Source organism: Amblyraja radiata, chromosome 25, assembly GCF_010909765.2.
Source record: "Amblyraja radiata isolate CabotCenter1 chromosome 25, sAmbRad1.1.pri, whole genome shotgun sequence".
NCBI classification, from domain to species: Eukaryota; Metazoa; Chordata; class Chondrichthyes; order Rajiformes; family Rajidae; genus Amblyraja; species Amblyraja radiata.
Window position 1 is genome coordinate 25,572,623 of NC_045980.1, and position 14,073 is coordinate 25,586,695.

At 40.6% G+C, this 14,073-nt stretch overlaps 1 protein-coding gene across 1 annotated transcript in view; it reads right to left on the minus strand.

Moving 5' to 3' along the window:
* The window catches only part of ppil2 (peptidylprolyl isomerase like 2), a 183,257-nt gene extending 172,604 nt beyond the window's left edge, over positions 1–10,653 (minus strand). Inside the window, exons 1-5 of the mRNA XM_033043526.1 lie at positions 10,529–10,653; positions 8,818–8,867; positions 4,592–4,637; positions 2,976–3,038; positions 374–425 (exon numbers count right to left, since the gene is read on the minus strand). Of these exons, the coding sequence (XP_032899417.1) occupies positions 374–425; positions 2,976–3,038; positions 4,592–4,637; positions 8,818–8,867; positions 10,529–10,560 (243 nt within the window). The 5' untranslated portion in view covers positions 10,561–10,653. The remainder of the gene's footprint in view (positions 1–373; positions 426–2,975; positions 3,039–4,591; positions 4,638–8,817; positions 8,868–10,528) is intronic.
* Between the last annotated feature and the right edge of the window lie 3,420 nt (positions 10,654–14,073).

Genomic DNA, 14,073 nt, shown 5'->3' on the forward strand with positions numbered 1-14,073 from the left:
TCTAATTAGTTGACATTTATTTCAGTATTTAGTTACTCTGACTCCAATAAAGGATCCCAGTGACATCCTCACATCAGATGTAAAATCAAGCTCGTCGATAATATAATCGTTTTCTCTGCCCCGACTTTCTTAAATATTTGTGGTTATAGTTCCATATATATATCTATCTTACAGGATAACTCCTGCACCAAAAGTGTATTTCTTTATAAAAATCCTGGCCTATTAGCTATTATAACCTTGAGTGCCGTATATTTTTTTTTAACGTTCTAATCAAATCTTGACTATGCCAATTGTACTGGTAGAAATGTGTGATGTTTTATAGTAATTATTATATCCATCACAATGAATATAACATCCAGTAGACGATCCTTACCTCACCAGTGGTTGGATGGGTTCCAAATTTCTTTATCCATGGAATGATAGACCTACAGAAAATAGCCATAAAATTTTACAGTGAAATTCAAAGACTTTTAAAAAGTAGACTGCCTATTGCATCAAATACTTCAAAAGTAGTCTCACTGATAACCTCCGACACTTTTAATTTTTTTTTAATCCTGAAAAATACAGTGTATCTCTGACTATGTGAACATAAAGGCAGGATCACCAACCAACGTTAACCCATTACTCCTTCTTTCAGAATTTGTTAAAATCCTTTATCTATCTAGCAATTACTGTTCCTGATATTTCCAGTTCTATGTTTATTAAATTATATGTAAAACAACTGACATGACCTCCTTTCTTAGTCCCATTTGTTTACGCTTTGTTAATTGATCCATTACTAAGGGAACATCCATATTCTCAAATCGATTTTTCTGCAGAGGTGGGAAAAGAGGCAGTAGTGGGGCATCAACAAATCTTCACAATGCCAAGAATCATCTTGGTTGGTCAACTTTGTCATCTTTCAACACCGATAATTTAGTAAGCAATTAGTAAGATAATTTAGTAAGCAGTAAGTGATTAGAATTCCTTTGATTTGTACTCTGTTGTCTACTAACACAATCTCTTTCTCAATCATTGTGTATGTTTACTATATTCCGCCTGCTGGTTCTTTACTAAAATACCGTTAGACAACTTCTATCTGAAGAGTTTGCTTATTTTCATCTTCTATAGGCAAACTGGAAAAGTTCCACATGCAGCTGAACTCAGCCTGAACTTGTGCCATTAACCAATATACCTTCCAAAATTAGATCCATTCTGCTGTTCATAACCAGTTCTTAATTGCCAATTAGGTTAAATTATCTTTGAAAATAATTGTAGCTATCTTATTCATTGCATTTTCAAAGTAGACCAGAGTGTTAAAGATATGATCATACCTATTGAATATATGCTGTATTTTACTTAGTTAATGTCCCGCTGCATGTTCACAAAGGCACTGGGCTTGAAATATAGCAATCCAATTAAAGTTCAGTAGAGGGCACTGCAACAGAGCTTGTCTGTCATTGCAATGGCTTTAAAAATATGAATTTATCCAGCCTGTTCAGTGTATTTATTGCATACACATATTAAGTCCATTTGATTGTCTGTCCTTTCTTAGACACTGGAAGGTTTAAATAAGTGTAATTTTCCTGCTGCAGGGGCAAACTCAGTCCTTCCCAATTCTAGGAACACTGCAATGTGTGGCCTTACTGGTGACAGCACATCAGTAAGTGAATAAAGATTCATTGCCGCTAGAGTTCTGAGACAGCAAAACCAAGCAGCCAGAAATTGTAAACAGCAAGAGTAACGAAGCTCAGCCAGCAATGGTTTACTGCTGGCAAGCTCGGATGATGCTTCACATAGGAAAAGTTCACCTCGCTATCTGTTCAGTACCAGACCAACCTGTTATACATTTCTAAGATTTTCTGATGTTCATTTAGATTTCCAGCACCGTTTCTTTATTGTTACCTTCCATTTTAATGCTGTGCCAATTCTGCCTGTGATCCATGAGCCAAATATATCACACAGCCTTTATGAAAGATTCCAATTAAAATTAAAAAACACAACCAGGCAATTTAACTTTCGTACTTTACAAATGCTTAGGACAAAAAGCTATTGGGATAGTTAAATTTCTATCTTCATAATTCACGAGTCTTTGGCAAATATTAAGCAATTACTTTTAAACTAATTCTTCTGTGCATGGAATTATCTTTTCATGGCATTCTTGAGCTGAATTGAGAATAGTAGAAGGCAGGTAAATACTGTGCAAGATAGCAAACTGTTATCTTACTGTGACCCTGATCTTTAATTATTATGGTGACTTAAAAATGTTAGAACCTGGTTTGATTTTTTTGGGTTACTTCAATGAAGACAGACAGAGATTTAAAAAAAATTTACTCCAAGAATCCCACTACAAAGCCGAGGAGCAGAAAGTTATACAGTTAGATGGTTTTGGCCCGAAATGTTGCCTATTTCCTTCGCTCCGTAGATGCTGCCTCACCCGCTGAGTTTCTGCAGCATTTTGTCCACCTTCGATTTTCCAGCATCTGCAGTTCCTTCTTAAACAGTTAGATGCCCGCTGCCTTGAGGAGGTGGAAGTAGAGATGAGATCATGTTTCTACATTGAGCTGGACTGTGTAACTCATTGCTCAAGCTCTGGACATTCTTCAATTATTGTAATAGTTCCTGATTGTGTCCTGTATCTCTATTTTACTTAGTGTTCCACATATTATGAGTTTATATCAGCCAGCTATTCAAATCAAATTTCAGCTCCTCCACCACCAACCTGGTCTGTCTTCACAGAGTTTGAACTAAGCTAAAGCCATAAAGATTTGCCCAAACTCACAAGCAAGTTTTATTGTCGCACACCAGTTACTGCATATTGCATCAATGCATTAAATATGAATTGTATTGGGAATCATCGTATAAAACTGCACATAATATGGTATAACACATTGAAAACACATTTTCAGTTGCCATTTCCTCTCATGGTCTGTGGGCATGTAAGCTGGGGCAGAGGGTGGGGAGCAAGCTGAATAATAATAAGCCTTCATACTCACAGGAGATCGAACACCATTCCATCAGGTGTACACACTGGGTACTCAAAGGGTTGTAGGGACAAACTGCAAAAGAAAGCAGCAATAATGCAAGCAAAATCAGACAAAGTGATATAAGGCTATTACTCTTCAAGTGGCACACCAAAAACAAACAGATCATTCAAAAGTGAGACTGCAAAGATGCTTTAAAAGTGTTCATTGTGAATCGTTTAAGCTGTGTACATACAGGCTTATTTAGAGAATAAATTCCAATGCTGACAATGATGGAAGGTAATAAGGCTTTCTGTGTGGAAACACTGTGTGGAACTGCATAACAAAGCAAAATATAATTTCTACTCGCTTATTAATTTTTTGCGTCACTATCAAAGTCTGGAATTAAATGACATGAACTGCAGTATCTAATTTGGCTAAATCTGTAGATGTATATTATTTCATTGTTTTAAACAAATATTTATTTAAAAATCAATAAACCAACGAAAAGCTAGGATTCTGAATGTAAAGGTTATTATTAAAGAGGCCACCACATTATTTTCAGCAATTGATTCAGGCTTGTATTTTTAACACTTTCTGTTAATCATATTGAGGATGAATGATTTACAATTTTGGTGAACGGTTCAATTTCCATCCGCATTTTAAGGAATCCACTGGCAAAACTAAATGTAGAAGTGAAATAGGAACAGGTAAAAGGCTGAAAATATCCCACAAACACTCAGCTCCTAAATTCACGATAGATTCAAAGATGAACAAGAAAATGCAATATATATCCTCCATACCGAAGTAATAAGCGATCATAACATCAGACATTAAAATACAGAAGGCCGCAGTTTCAATAAGTGAAGTGAAAATATTGGAAAATAAGATGGTGATATGAAATGTAATAAACATTTGTAGGACACAAAACCAGCGTGAAGAATGCACACAATTTATTTGTGTGGTTTTAAATGTTCCCAAGGAATCTGCAATATATTTTGAGGGAGATAGCACAATAAGTCTTTTAGAGAATGTCTAAGCCAAAAATAAAAGTGCTGGAAATAAAATACAATGACATCAAATACTTTTAACATAAACTGTGCAAAGCTTTCAACAGAATTACTTATTCTAACTTGCATATTGCTAAGCCATCTGCAGTTTAATTTTACTGCGTTAATATGGTCATTAATTTTTAGGAACTGGGCCTGTACTCACTGGAGTTTAGAAAGATGAGGGGACACCTCATTGCAACTTACAGAATAGTGAAAGGCTTGGATAGAGTTGATGTGGAAAGGATGTTTTTCACTAGTGAGAAAGTCTAGGACTAGGGGTCGTAGTCTCAAAATTAAATGATGTGGAATTTCTTTAGTCAGAGGGTGGTGAATGTGGAATTCTTTGCAACAGAAGGCTGTGGGAGCCGTCAATTTTTAAGGCAGAGATAGATAGATTCTTGATTAGTACGGGTGTCAAGATTTATGGGGAGGAAGGCAGGAGAATAGGGTTCGGAGGGAGAGATAGATCAGCCATGATTGAATGGCAGAGTGGACCTGATGGGCCAAATGGCTTAATTGTGCTCCTATCACTCACGACCTTATTATACAATATATCATATAAACCTATGGTACAATATAGCAATAGGATACCCTTACCTGCAGTGATCAAAAGGTAAACGGCGGAAGTTGGCTTGTGGAATAACTGCAGGACAGATGAAATTGTATTTTTGATGCAAATCAAACCTGTTCATATAAATCTAAAATCTAATTATAAACTATATAGTGGAGGAGCAGAACATCTGCTGATTAAGGTTTTTGCACTTGACTATAGCCTGTACTGAGCAGATAAATTGTGTGTCATCAACATCTGATCCCGTCACTTTGGCACCGCAAGGTAGCCCTAGATAGTTACCAAGTCCATCACGGGTGAAGACAAACAGAATAACTATGCCGGATCATCAAAATGGTCAGTTTTCATTAGGCACATGGGGATTTTTTTTCTTGAAACAAAATCTGATATAAATATTATATGGTCTCCAATATACTTGCGCTCAACATGACAACAGGCAAGTCCTGAATATCAGATCAGAATGCACTGAATGGAGACACATATAATGCAGATGCTGAAACAAGAAGCAAATAATACACCGCCAGAAGAACACTGAGTCACGCAACATCTGTGGAGGAAAATGGTTTAAGATGCATTAAGATGCATCTTCTCACAGGTTCTCAACCCGAAATATCAAACCTTCCTTTGCCAGCCCTGATGCAGGTCTCAACCGGAAATAATCATCCCTTTGTCCTCACGGATGCTACTTGATCAAATGAGTTCCTTCAGCCACTGTTCTAGCAGCGCATTTGGAAAGCAGTGACAGGATCGTTCAAAGTCAGCATGGATTTATGAAGCGGCTTAAATGGAAATAATGCTTGACTAATCTTCTGGAATTTTTTGAGGATGGAACAAGTGGAATGAATAAGAGAGAGCCAGTGGATGTGGTGTATCTGGACTTTCAAAAAGCCTTTGACAAGGTCCAATACAAGAGATTAGTGTGCAAAATTAGGGCATATGGTATTGGCGGTAGGGTATTGACATTGATAGAGAACTGGTTGGTAGACAGGAAGCAAAGAGTAGGAATTGAAGGCTCCTTTACAGAATGGCAGGCTGTGACTAGGGTGCCGCAAGGCTCAGTGCTAGGACCCAGTTATTTACATTATATACTGACGATTTAGACAAAGGAATCAAATGTAACATCTCCAAGTTTGCGGATGACACAAAGCTGGGTGGCAGTGCAAGGAGGATGCTATGAGGATGCAGGGTGACTTGGACAGGTTGGGTGAGTGGGCAGATGCACTCACAATAATGTGGATAAATGTGAGGTTATCCACTTTGGTGGGAAGAAAAGGCAGATTATTATCTGAATTATGTCAGATTAGGAAAAGGGGAGGTGCAACTAGACCTGGGTGTCCTTGTACATCAGTCACTGAAAGTACGCATGCAGGTAAAGCGGGCAGTGAAGAAAGCAAATGGCATGTGACAGGAGTTGAGTACAGGAGCAACGAGGTCCTACTGCAGTTGTACAGGGCCCTGGTGAGACCACATCAGGTACATGAGATGCACCAGTGTGCAGTTTTGGTCTCCTAATTTGAGGAAGGACATCCTCGCTATTGAGGGAGTGCAGTATAGGTTCACCAGGTTAATTCCCGGGATGGCGGGACTGACATATGATGAAAGAATGGATCGGCTGGGCTTATATTTACTGGAATTCAGAAGGATGAGAGGATATCTGATAGAAACATAAAATTCTTAAGAGATTGGACAGGTTACATGCAGGAAAATTGTTCCCGGTGTTGGGGGAGTCCAGAACCAGAGGTCACAGTTTAAGATTAAGGGGTAGGCCATTTGCTTTCTTCACTGCCCGCCTGTATTGCAGCCATCTTTAGCTTATGCTTGTTTTGGGGTCTAGTCCCCTTCAGTTTTCTCTTCAGCATATAAAAGGCATGCCCAATTGGGTTCAGATCAGGTGATTGACTTGACCACTCACGAATTTACCATTTTTTTAGCTTTGAAAAACTCCTTTGTTGCTTTTGCAGGATGTTTGGGATCATTGTCTTGCTGTAGAATGAACTGCCGGCCAATGAGATTTGAGGCATTTGTTTGAACTTGAGCAGATAAGATGTGTCTACACACATCAGAATTCATTATGCTACTACCATCAGCCGTTGTATCATCAATGAAGATAAGCGAGCCCGTACCTTCAGCAGCCATATATGCCCAGGGCATAACACCCCCACCACCATGTTTAACAGATGAGGTGGTATGCTTTGGATCTTGGGCAGTTCCTTCTCTCCTCCATACTTTGCTCTTGCCATCACTCTGATTAAGTTAATCTTCGTCTCACAAGACCTTTTTCCAGAACTGTGGCTGCTCTTTTAAGTACTTATTAGTAAACTGCAACCCGGCCATCCTATTTTTGCTGCTAACCAATGGTTTGCATCTTGCAGTGTAGCCTCTGTATTTCTGTTCATGAAGTCTTCTACGGACTGTGGTCATTGACAAATCCACATCTGACATCTGAAGAGTGTTTCTGATCTATCGGACAGGTGTTCGGGATTTTTTTTAAATATAGGGAGAATTCTTCTGTCATCAGCTGTGGAGGTCTTCCTTGGCCTGACAGTCCCTTTGTGATTAGTAAGCTCGCCAGTGCTCTCTTTCTTCTTAATGACGCTCCAAACTGTTGATTTTGGTAAGCCGGAGGTTTGGCTGTTGTTTCTAACAGTTTTATTCTTGTTTCTCAGTCTCACAATGGCTTCTTTGACTTTCATTGGCAGAACTTTGGTCCTCATGTTGATAAACAGCAATAAAACTTTCCAAAGGTGATGGAAAGACTAGGTGCTGAGAGCTCTCTCATATCTGCATTAAGGATGCATTTAAACACATCTGAGCAATTACAAACACCTGTGAAGCCATGTGTCCCAAACATTATAGTGCCCTGAAATATGGGGGGAGGGGGCTATGTATAAACATACCCTGTAATTTCTACATGGTGAAACCAAAATGTGTAAAAATGGCCTTTAATAAAATCTGACAATGTGCACTTTAACCACATGTGATTTTTTTTCTATTACAAATCTCAAATTGTGGAGTACGGAGGCAAATAAATAAATGATGGGTCTTTGTCCCAAACATTATGGAGGGCACTGTGTATTAGAATTTTAAAAATAACTTCAACACTTAGCTCGCCAAACTAATCCTATATGTGATGCCATGTATTGTAAATGGTGATTATAACCACCTGTGTACAAAGTACTTATTTGGAACAAATTAGATTGCAGCAGCAGTAGAATATTCAGTAAATGGCAGGATAGTAAGCCCTTCAACACCTTTCATTAAAACATGCGCAAGATCCTGTTCAACAATATTTTAGAACTTCACCAACAAATATTAACTGCAGTGAAAATATCTGTCATTGAGTACTCAGATATTCAAGCACCAGATCAAACGGCAATCTCAAAACCATAATAGCAACCTTAGGTTACCTTAGTAAACAAAAAAATACATATCAAATAGATGAGAGAACCATAATTAAACTTGATTTTATCAGCAGGCACAACGTATCAGGAGGCAGCTCATCTTGATTCTTCCTCCTTAGTACAATATGCTTCATAATATGGGACAGTTCCACAATTTTGAATATTACTATTTTTAAAATCACTGCAAGTGACACTTCTGTGACACCTGCAGATGGTATTTCTCGAATTCAGGAAGGAAAGATGCTATCCAATTGCATGCAGCACCATTCTCTGTGCCATGGGTGGCACGGTGGTACAGTTGTTGCCTTACAGCGCCAGAGGCCCTGGTTCGATCCCGACTACAGGTGCTTCTCTGTATGGAGTTTGTACGTTCTCCCCAACGTGGGTTTTCTCCGAGATCTTCGGTTTCCTCCCACACTCTAAAGACGCACAGGTTTGTAAGTTAATTGGCTTGGTATGAATGTAAATTGTCCCTTGTGTGCGCAGGATAGAGTTAATGTGCGGGGATCACTGGGTGGTGCGATGTCGGTGGACCGAAGGGCCTGTTTCGGCGCTGTATCTCTAAACTAAACTAAACTAATCTCACCAGAGCTGATGCCACTTCCTGCTGAGCACATCAAGTTCAATGGTCAATACCTGATTTCAAGGAATTTCAAACCCGCATTGCTCAGTTCCATTCTTACTTTAAGTACACATTTACTAAAAACGTAAACAACTGCCCCATAGCAAGTACTTTATAGTCCAAATATACTTAGGAAATTTATACAGATCTGTAAGCAGTACCCCTTCTGTGAACACATTAACAAAAATCTCAAATCACATCTTTACTCTCAATCAATCTTCCTACCTACCTGTTTTCTTGCCACCATAGAAGTTAGTATACTCTGTACAAGTGATGTACCTGCAAAAAAAAAGTCAATCTCAGTACGAACACTGCAACTACATAAAGAGAAGCAGACTGAAATGAAGATATATGGCTGCCATTCACAGTCATACTTATAAGCAACAAAGTAAAAAAAATCTAAATTTCTGGTATACTAATTTGAATCCCGCACATGATGCAATGCGAGCAAATCCAATGCCTTCAGGAAAAGAGGAAATGTTTTGCCTAGTTGGCATAACTATATCCAGCAACAAAGTACAATGTATTATTTCTTCAATCCTTCCTAACCACTTAATTTTGTCTTCAAAAGAGCATCCACGTTGTTTGCATGGTGATATATTCTAATTTTGGAATTGGACAAACTTAACTACCATGTGCAAGTTTCCACACAGATGGAAGACTCCTGGCCTGTACCCATGATCAGATAGTGCCACTGTGATGCTATTTCACTGGCATACGTCTGGAGGAACACATTTTGGATGCATTAAACAATAATGTTAAAAAATTGGAGTAGGCAATTGGCCTTTCAAGTTTATTGAGATTATGTGGCCATTCATTTAGATCATTATTGATCTTCTGCCTCATCACCATCTTCTTGTACTTTTGCTAAATCGCGCGATTCACCCAATATCTAATATGCCCTCAAAGTGATATACTCCACTACACTTGGATCCATTTGAATATTAACATTACACAATATCTGAGCATTAAAAACATGTTTTTGTTTTGTGCATCAGGAAGCAGTGCTATGCACTCTAATGCCTTAGAATTTCACTTTCCCTATGATCAGTCAATGAAAGTAAGCATGCAGGTACAGAAGGCAGTGAAGAAAGCGAATGGCATGTTGGCCTTCATAACAAGAGTAGTTGAGTGTAGGAGCAAAGTGGTCCTTCTGCAGTTGTACAGGGCCCTAGTGAGACCACACCTGGAGTATTATGTGCAGTTTTTGTCTCCAAATTTGAGGAAGGACATTCTTGCTATTGAGGGAGTGCAGCATAGGTTCACAAGTTAATTCCCGGGATGGCGGGACTGTCATATGCTGAGAGAATGGAGCGGCTGGGCTTGTATAATCTGACATTTAGAAGGATGCAAGGGGATCTTATTGAAACATATAAGATTATTAAGGGTTTGGACACGCTAGAGGCAAGAAACATGTTCCCGATGTTGGGGGAGTCCAGAACCAGGGGCAACAGTTTAAGCCATTTAGAACGGAGATGAGGAAACACTTTTTCACACAGAGAGTGGTGAGTCTGTGGAATTCTCTGCCTCAGAGGGCGGTGGAGGCCGGTTCACTGGATACTTTCAAGAGAGAGCTAGATGGGGCTCATGAAGATAGGGGATATGGGGAGAAGGCAGGAACGGGGTACTGATTGTGGCTGATCAGTCATGATCACATTGAATGGCGGTGCTGGCTCGAAGGGCCGAATGGCCTATTGTCTATTGATCTGCCAGGGTAGCACACAAAACAACCTTCTACGAGGGTTGAAAGATGTGACTGAGTTGACTGTAACGATGGATTTGAGCAGGAGTAAGAGAATTTGAAAAGTAGGAACTGTGCATTTCCCGGTGTTTCTGGCCATTTCTTAGCGTTTCTGGCCTTTCGTGGCTCTCCGGCCCTTCAACAGCGCCGTTTACTGGGGAACTATCTGTTCCCGGAGCCCAGGCCCATCCCCACTCACATCTTATCCTTCTGATGCTGCCTCTTCCCCATGTTGCCTGGAATAAGCTGCCGCACGCCCAGCAAACACCGTAAACAAAACCAAGTACAACGCCGGAAACAAAAATAGCTAAACTTCCTGCTAAAGTCGTGCGCTCGGAATAGACCGCCGGCTGGACCGGGCGTCCGGGGATGTTTGGGCCTCGTTGTGCTGGTCGAGGGGAAGCTTAAAAACGCAACAGTGTTTATAGATCAGATGCAGAGTGATAACCCTGGAACTTTGACAACCTGCTGCACTCAGGCCAGTTTAATATAACTTTGCATATAGGATCCCTTGTCCTAAATTGTTTTAACATGGCAAGAGGGGAAAGGTTTTGGATGCTTCAAGAATATAATGTAACAAAACCAGAACAGGAGCAAACACAATTGGCCTTCACTGCTTGCTTGTCATTTATTGAGATCATGGTTGATTTTCTTTCTCAACATCATTTTCTTGTACTTTTGCCCAATCTCTCAATTCACCTAATGCGCCCCCAAAGTGCCTCATTCTCAACACTTGGATATCTTTGAATACTAACATTACACGATCTCTGAACATGAAAACTAAAATTCCGGTTTTGTTTTGTACCTCAGGAAGCAGTAGAATTTCACCTCCACTATTATCACAAAACAGTTTTTCACTGTATCTTGGGTCCTGTAACAATAATATACCCTGAACTCATCAACTACAAAGTACACTTCCTCTGAGAAAATAGCTTAAATATTAAACATACAGGGCATGACTAGCATGTTTACTGATGATACAAAAGTGAGACCACATTTAGAATATTGTGTTCAGTTCTGGGCACCATGTTATAGGAAAGATATTGTCAAGCTTGAAAGGGTTCAGAAAAGATTTACGATGGTGTTGCCAGGATTATAAGGAGAGGTTGAGTAGGCTGGTCTCCATTACATGGAGCGCAGAAGGATGAGGGGAGATCTTATAGAGGTGTACAAAATCATGAGAGGAATAGATCGGGTAGCTGCACAGAGTCTCTTGCCCAGTGTAGGGGAATCTAGGACCAGAGGACATAGGTTCAAGGTGAAGGGGTAAAGATCTAGTAGGAATCTTTTTCACAGTGGGTGGTGGGTCTATGGAACAAGCTGCCAGAGGAGCTAGTTGAAGCTGGGACTATCCCAATGTTTAAGACGCAGTTGGACAGATACATGGATAGGACAGGTTTGGAGGGATATGGACCAGGCGCAGGCAGGTGGGACTAGTGTAGCTGGGACATGTTGGTCGGTGTGGGCAAGTTGGGCCAAAGGGCCTGTTTCCACACTGTATCAATCTGTGACTAAAACTATTCACTGGAACTCAACTATACCTTCTTGCCGCATATACCAATTGACCTTGTTGATCCTAATTGGCCCTACTCTTTCCTTGATTATTCTTTTATCCTTAGGATACATAAAGCACCTTATGATTTACCTTAATTTTGTCTGCCAGTATTTATTGTGATGCCTCTTTTCCTTTCTAATTGCATTTTTATACTATCTTAATATTTAAATTATTGATTTTAATATTATATTGATATTGATATTGATGGGTGCTTCCCACCTTTGATTCTCTATAGCTGCGTTGAGGGGATGGGCCCACTTGGTCTAGTATTATAGACCCAACGGGTCCCATTTGGTCTAGAACTGCTGCAATAACTTCAGTACGTAAGAAACCCGGTGCAAATCCCAACAATCCAATAAATTTCCGACTAATCCCCAATTTGCCATTTATCTCTAAAATACTAGAAAAAACAGTTGCTGCACAGGTTCATAATCATCTCATCAGCAATGACCTCGATAAACAATTTCAATCTGGTTTTCGCCCTCACCATAGCACAGAAACAGCATTAGTTAAGGTCACCAATGACCTGCTGATGGTGGCCGACTCTGATTTTCTCACCATCTCATCCTCCTTGATTTGATTGCTGCCTTCGACACCATCTCTCACAACATCCTCCTCGACCGTCTAGCCTCCATTGGTATCATCAACACATCACTCACCTGGTTCACATCATACCTCTCCGGCCGCAGTCAGTACAACTTAAAAATGTTCAATCACAACCCTCCCCAGTCATCAATGGTGTTCCCCAAGGCTCAGTCCTAGGGCCCCTCCTTTTTATAATTTATTTACTTCCCCTTGGTTTTATTTTCAGGAAATACAACATTCAATTTCACTGCTACGCGGATGACACCCAGCTCTACCTGTCCACCAAACCCACTTCCATGCTTCCTCCCTCTTCCCTGTCTGACTGCTTAGTGGAAATTAAAACCTGGTTTGCTCACAACTTCCTCAAACTCAACAGTGACAAAACTGAAATTCTCCTTGTTGGCTCCAAATCCACCCTATCTAAATGTCCCAATTTCTCACTCACCATTGACAATTCCATGGTCCCTCCTTCCCCTCAGGTCAAGAGTCTGGGTGTCATCCTTGATAGCACACTTTATTTTGAAAACACATCAATAATCTCACTCGGTCTGCTTACTTCCACGTACGCACTTTCCACCGTCTTCATCCATCACCCACACCTAACAGCACTGCTACTCTCATCCACGCCCTCGTCACCTCCCGTATTGATTATTGTAACTCTCTCCTCTCTGGTTTACCCCACAAGTCCATCCATAAACTCCAATTGGTCCAGAACTCAGCTACCCACATTATCACCAGAACCCCATCCACAGAACACATCACTCCCATCCTCAAACAACTGCACTGGCTCCCTGTCCAATACAGCATTGATTTTAAGATTCTCCTCCTCACTTTCAAACCCCTCCACAATCTCGCTCCTCCATACCTCTCTGAACTCCTCCAGCCTTACACTCCATCTCGAACTCCCCGATCCTCTTCTTCCTCCCTGCTCTCCACTCCTTCTGCCTGCCTGTCCACGATGGGGTTCAGAGCCTTCAGCCGTTCTGCCCCTCACCTCTGGAACTCTCTCCCACTATCCATCCGTACCATAGAGTCTCTCCGCACCTTTAAAACCTCCCTCAAAACTCACCTATTCAGACTGGCCTATCCCACGTAACTCCACTTTCTATCAAATTCATGGATATGGTGTTTTTGCTTCATTTTATTTATATATTTGTAATTTGCTTGTTTTAACTGTAAGGTGTCCTTGAGTGTTCTGAAAGGCGCCCATAAATAAAATGCATTATTATTATAATAATAATAATTATTATTATATCAAGGGGGGGGTAGTGTGTGTGGGGTGGTTAGTGTGTGTGTGTGATGAATCAGGCTGATGAATCAGAATATGAATGGTACACGATAGCGCTACAATTTTTGGACCACCTTACTCACAATTGTCTTGTGGTGTGTTTTTTATCAAGTTTCGTTCAGATTGATGTTATATTTTATGTAGGGGAAGAGGTCGGGGGGGGGAGGAGGAGGTTGGGGTGTCGGTGTAGCGTGGTCAGTGACTCTGGGTGGGCGGAGGGAGCAGACCGTCCCCAACTCTACTGCAACTGATGTTGCCCGGAGCACCAGCCCCACTTCACCCGGCCCCGCTCCACCCGGCCTGGTGTGTGGGCGCT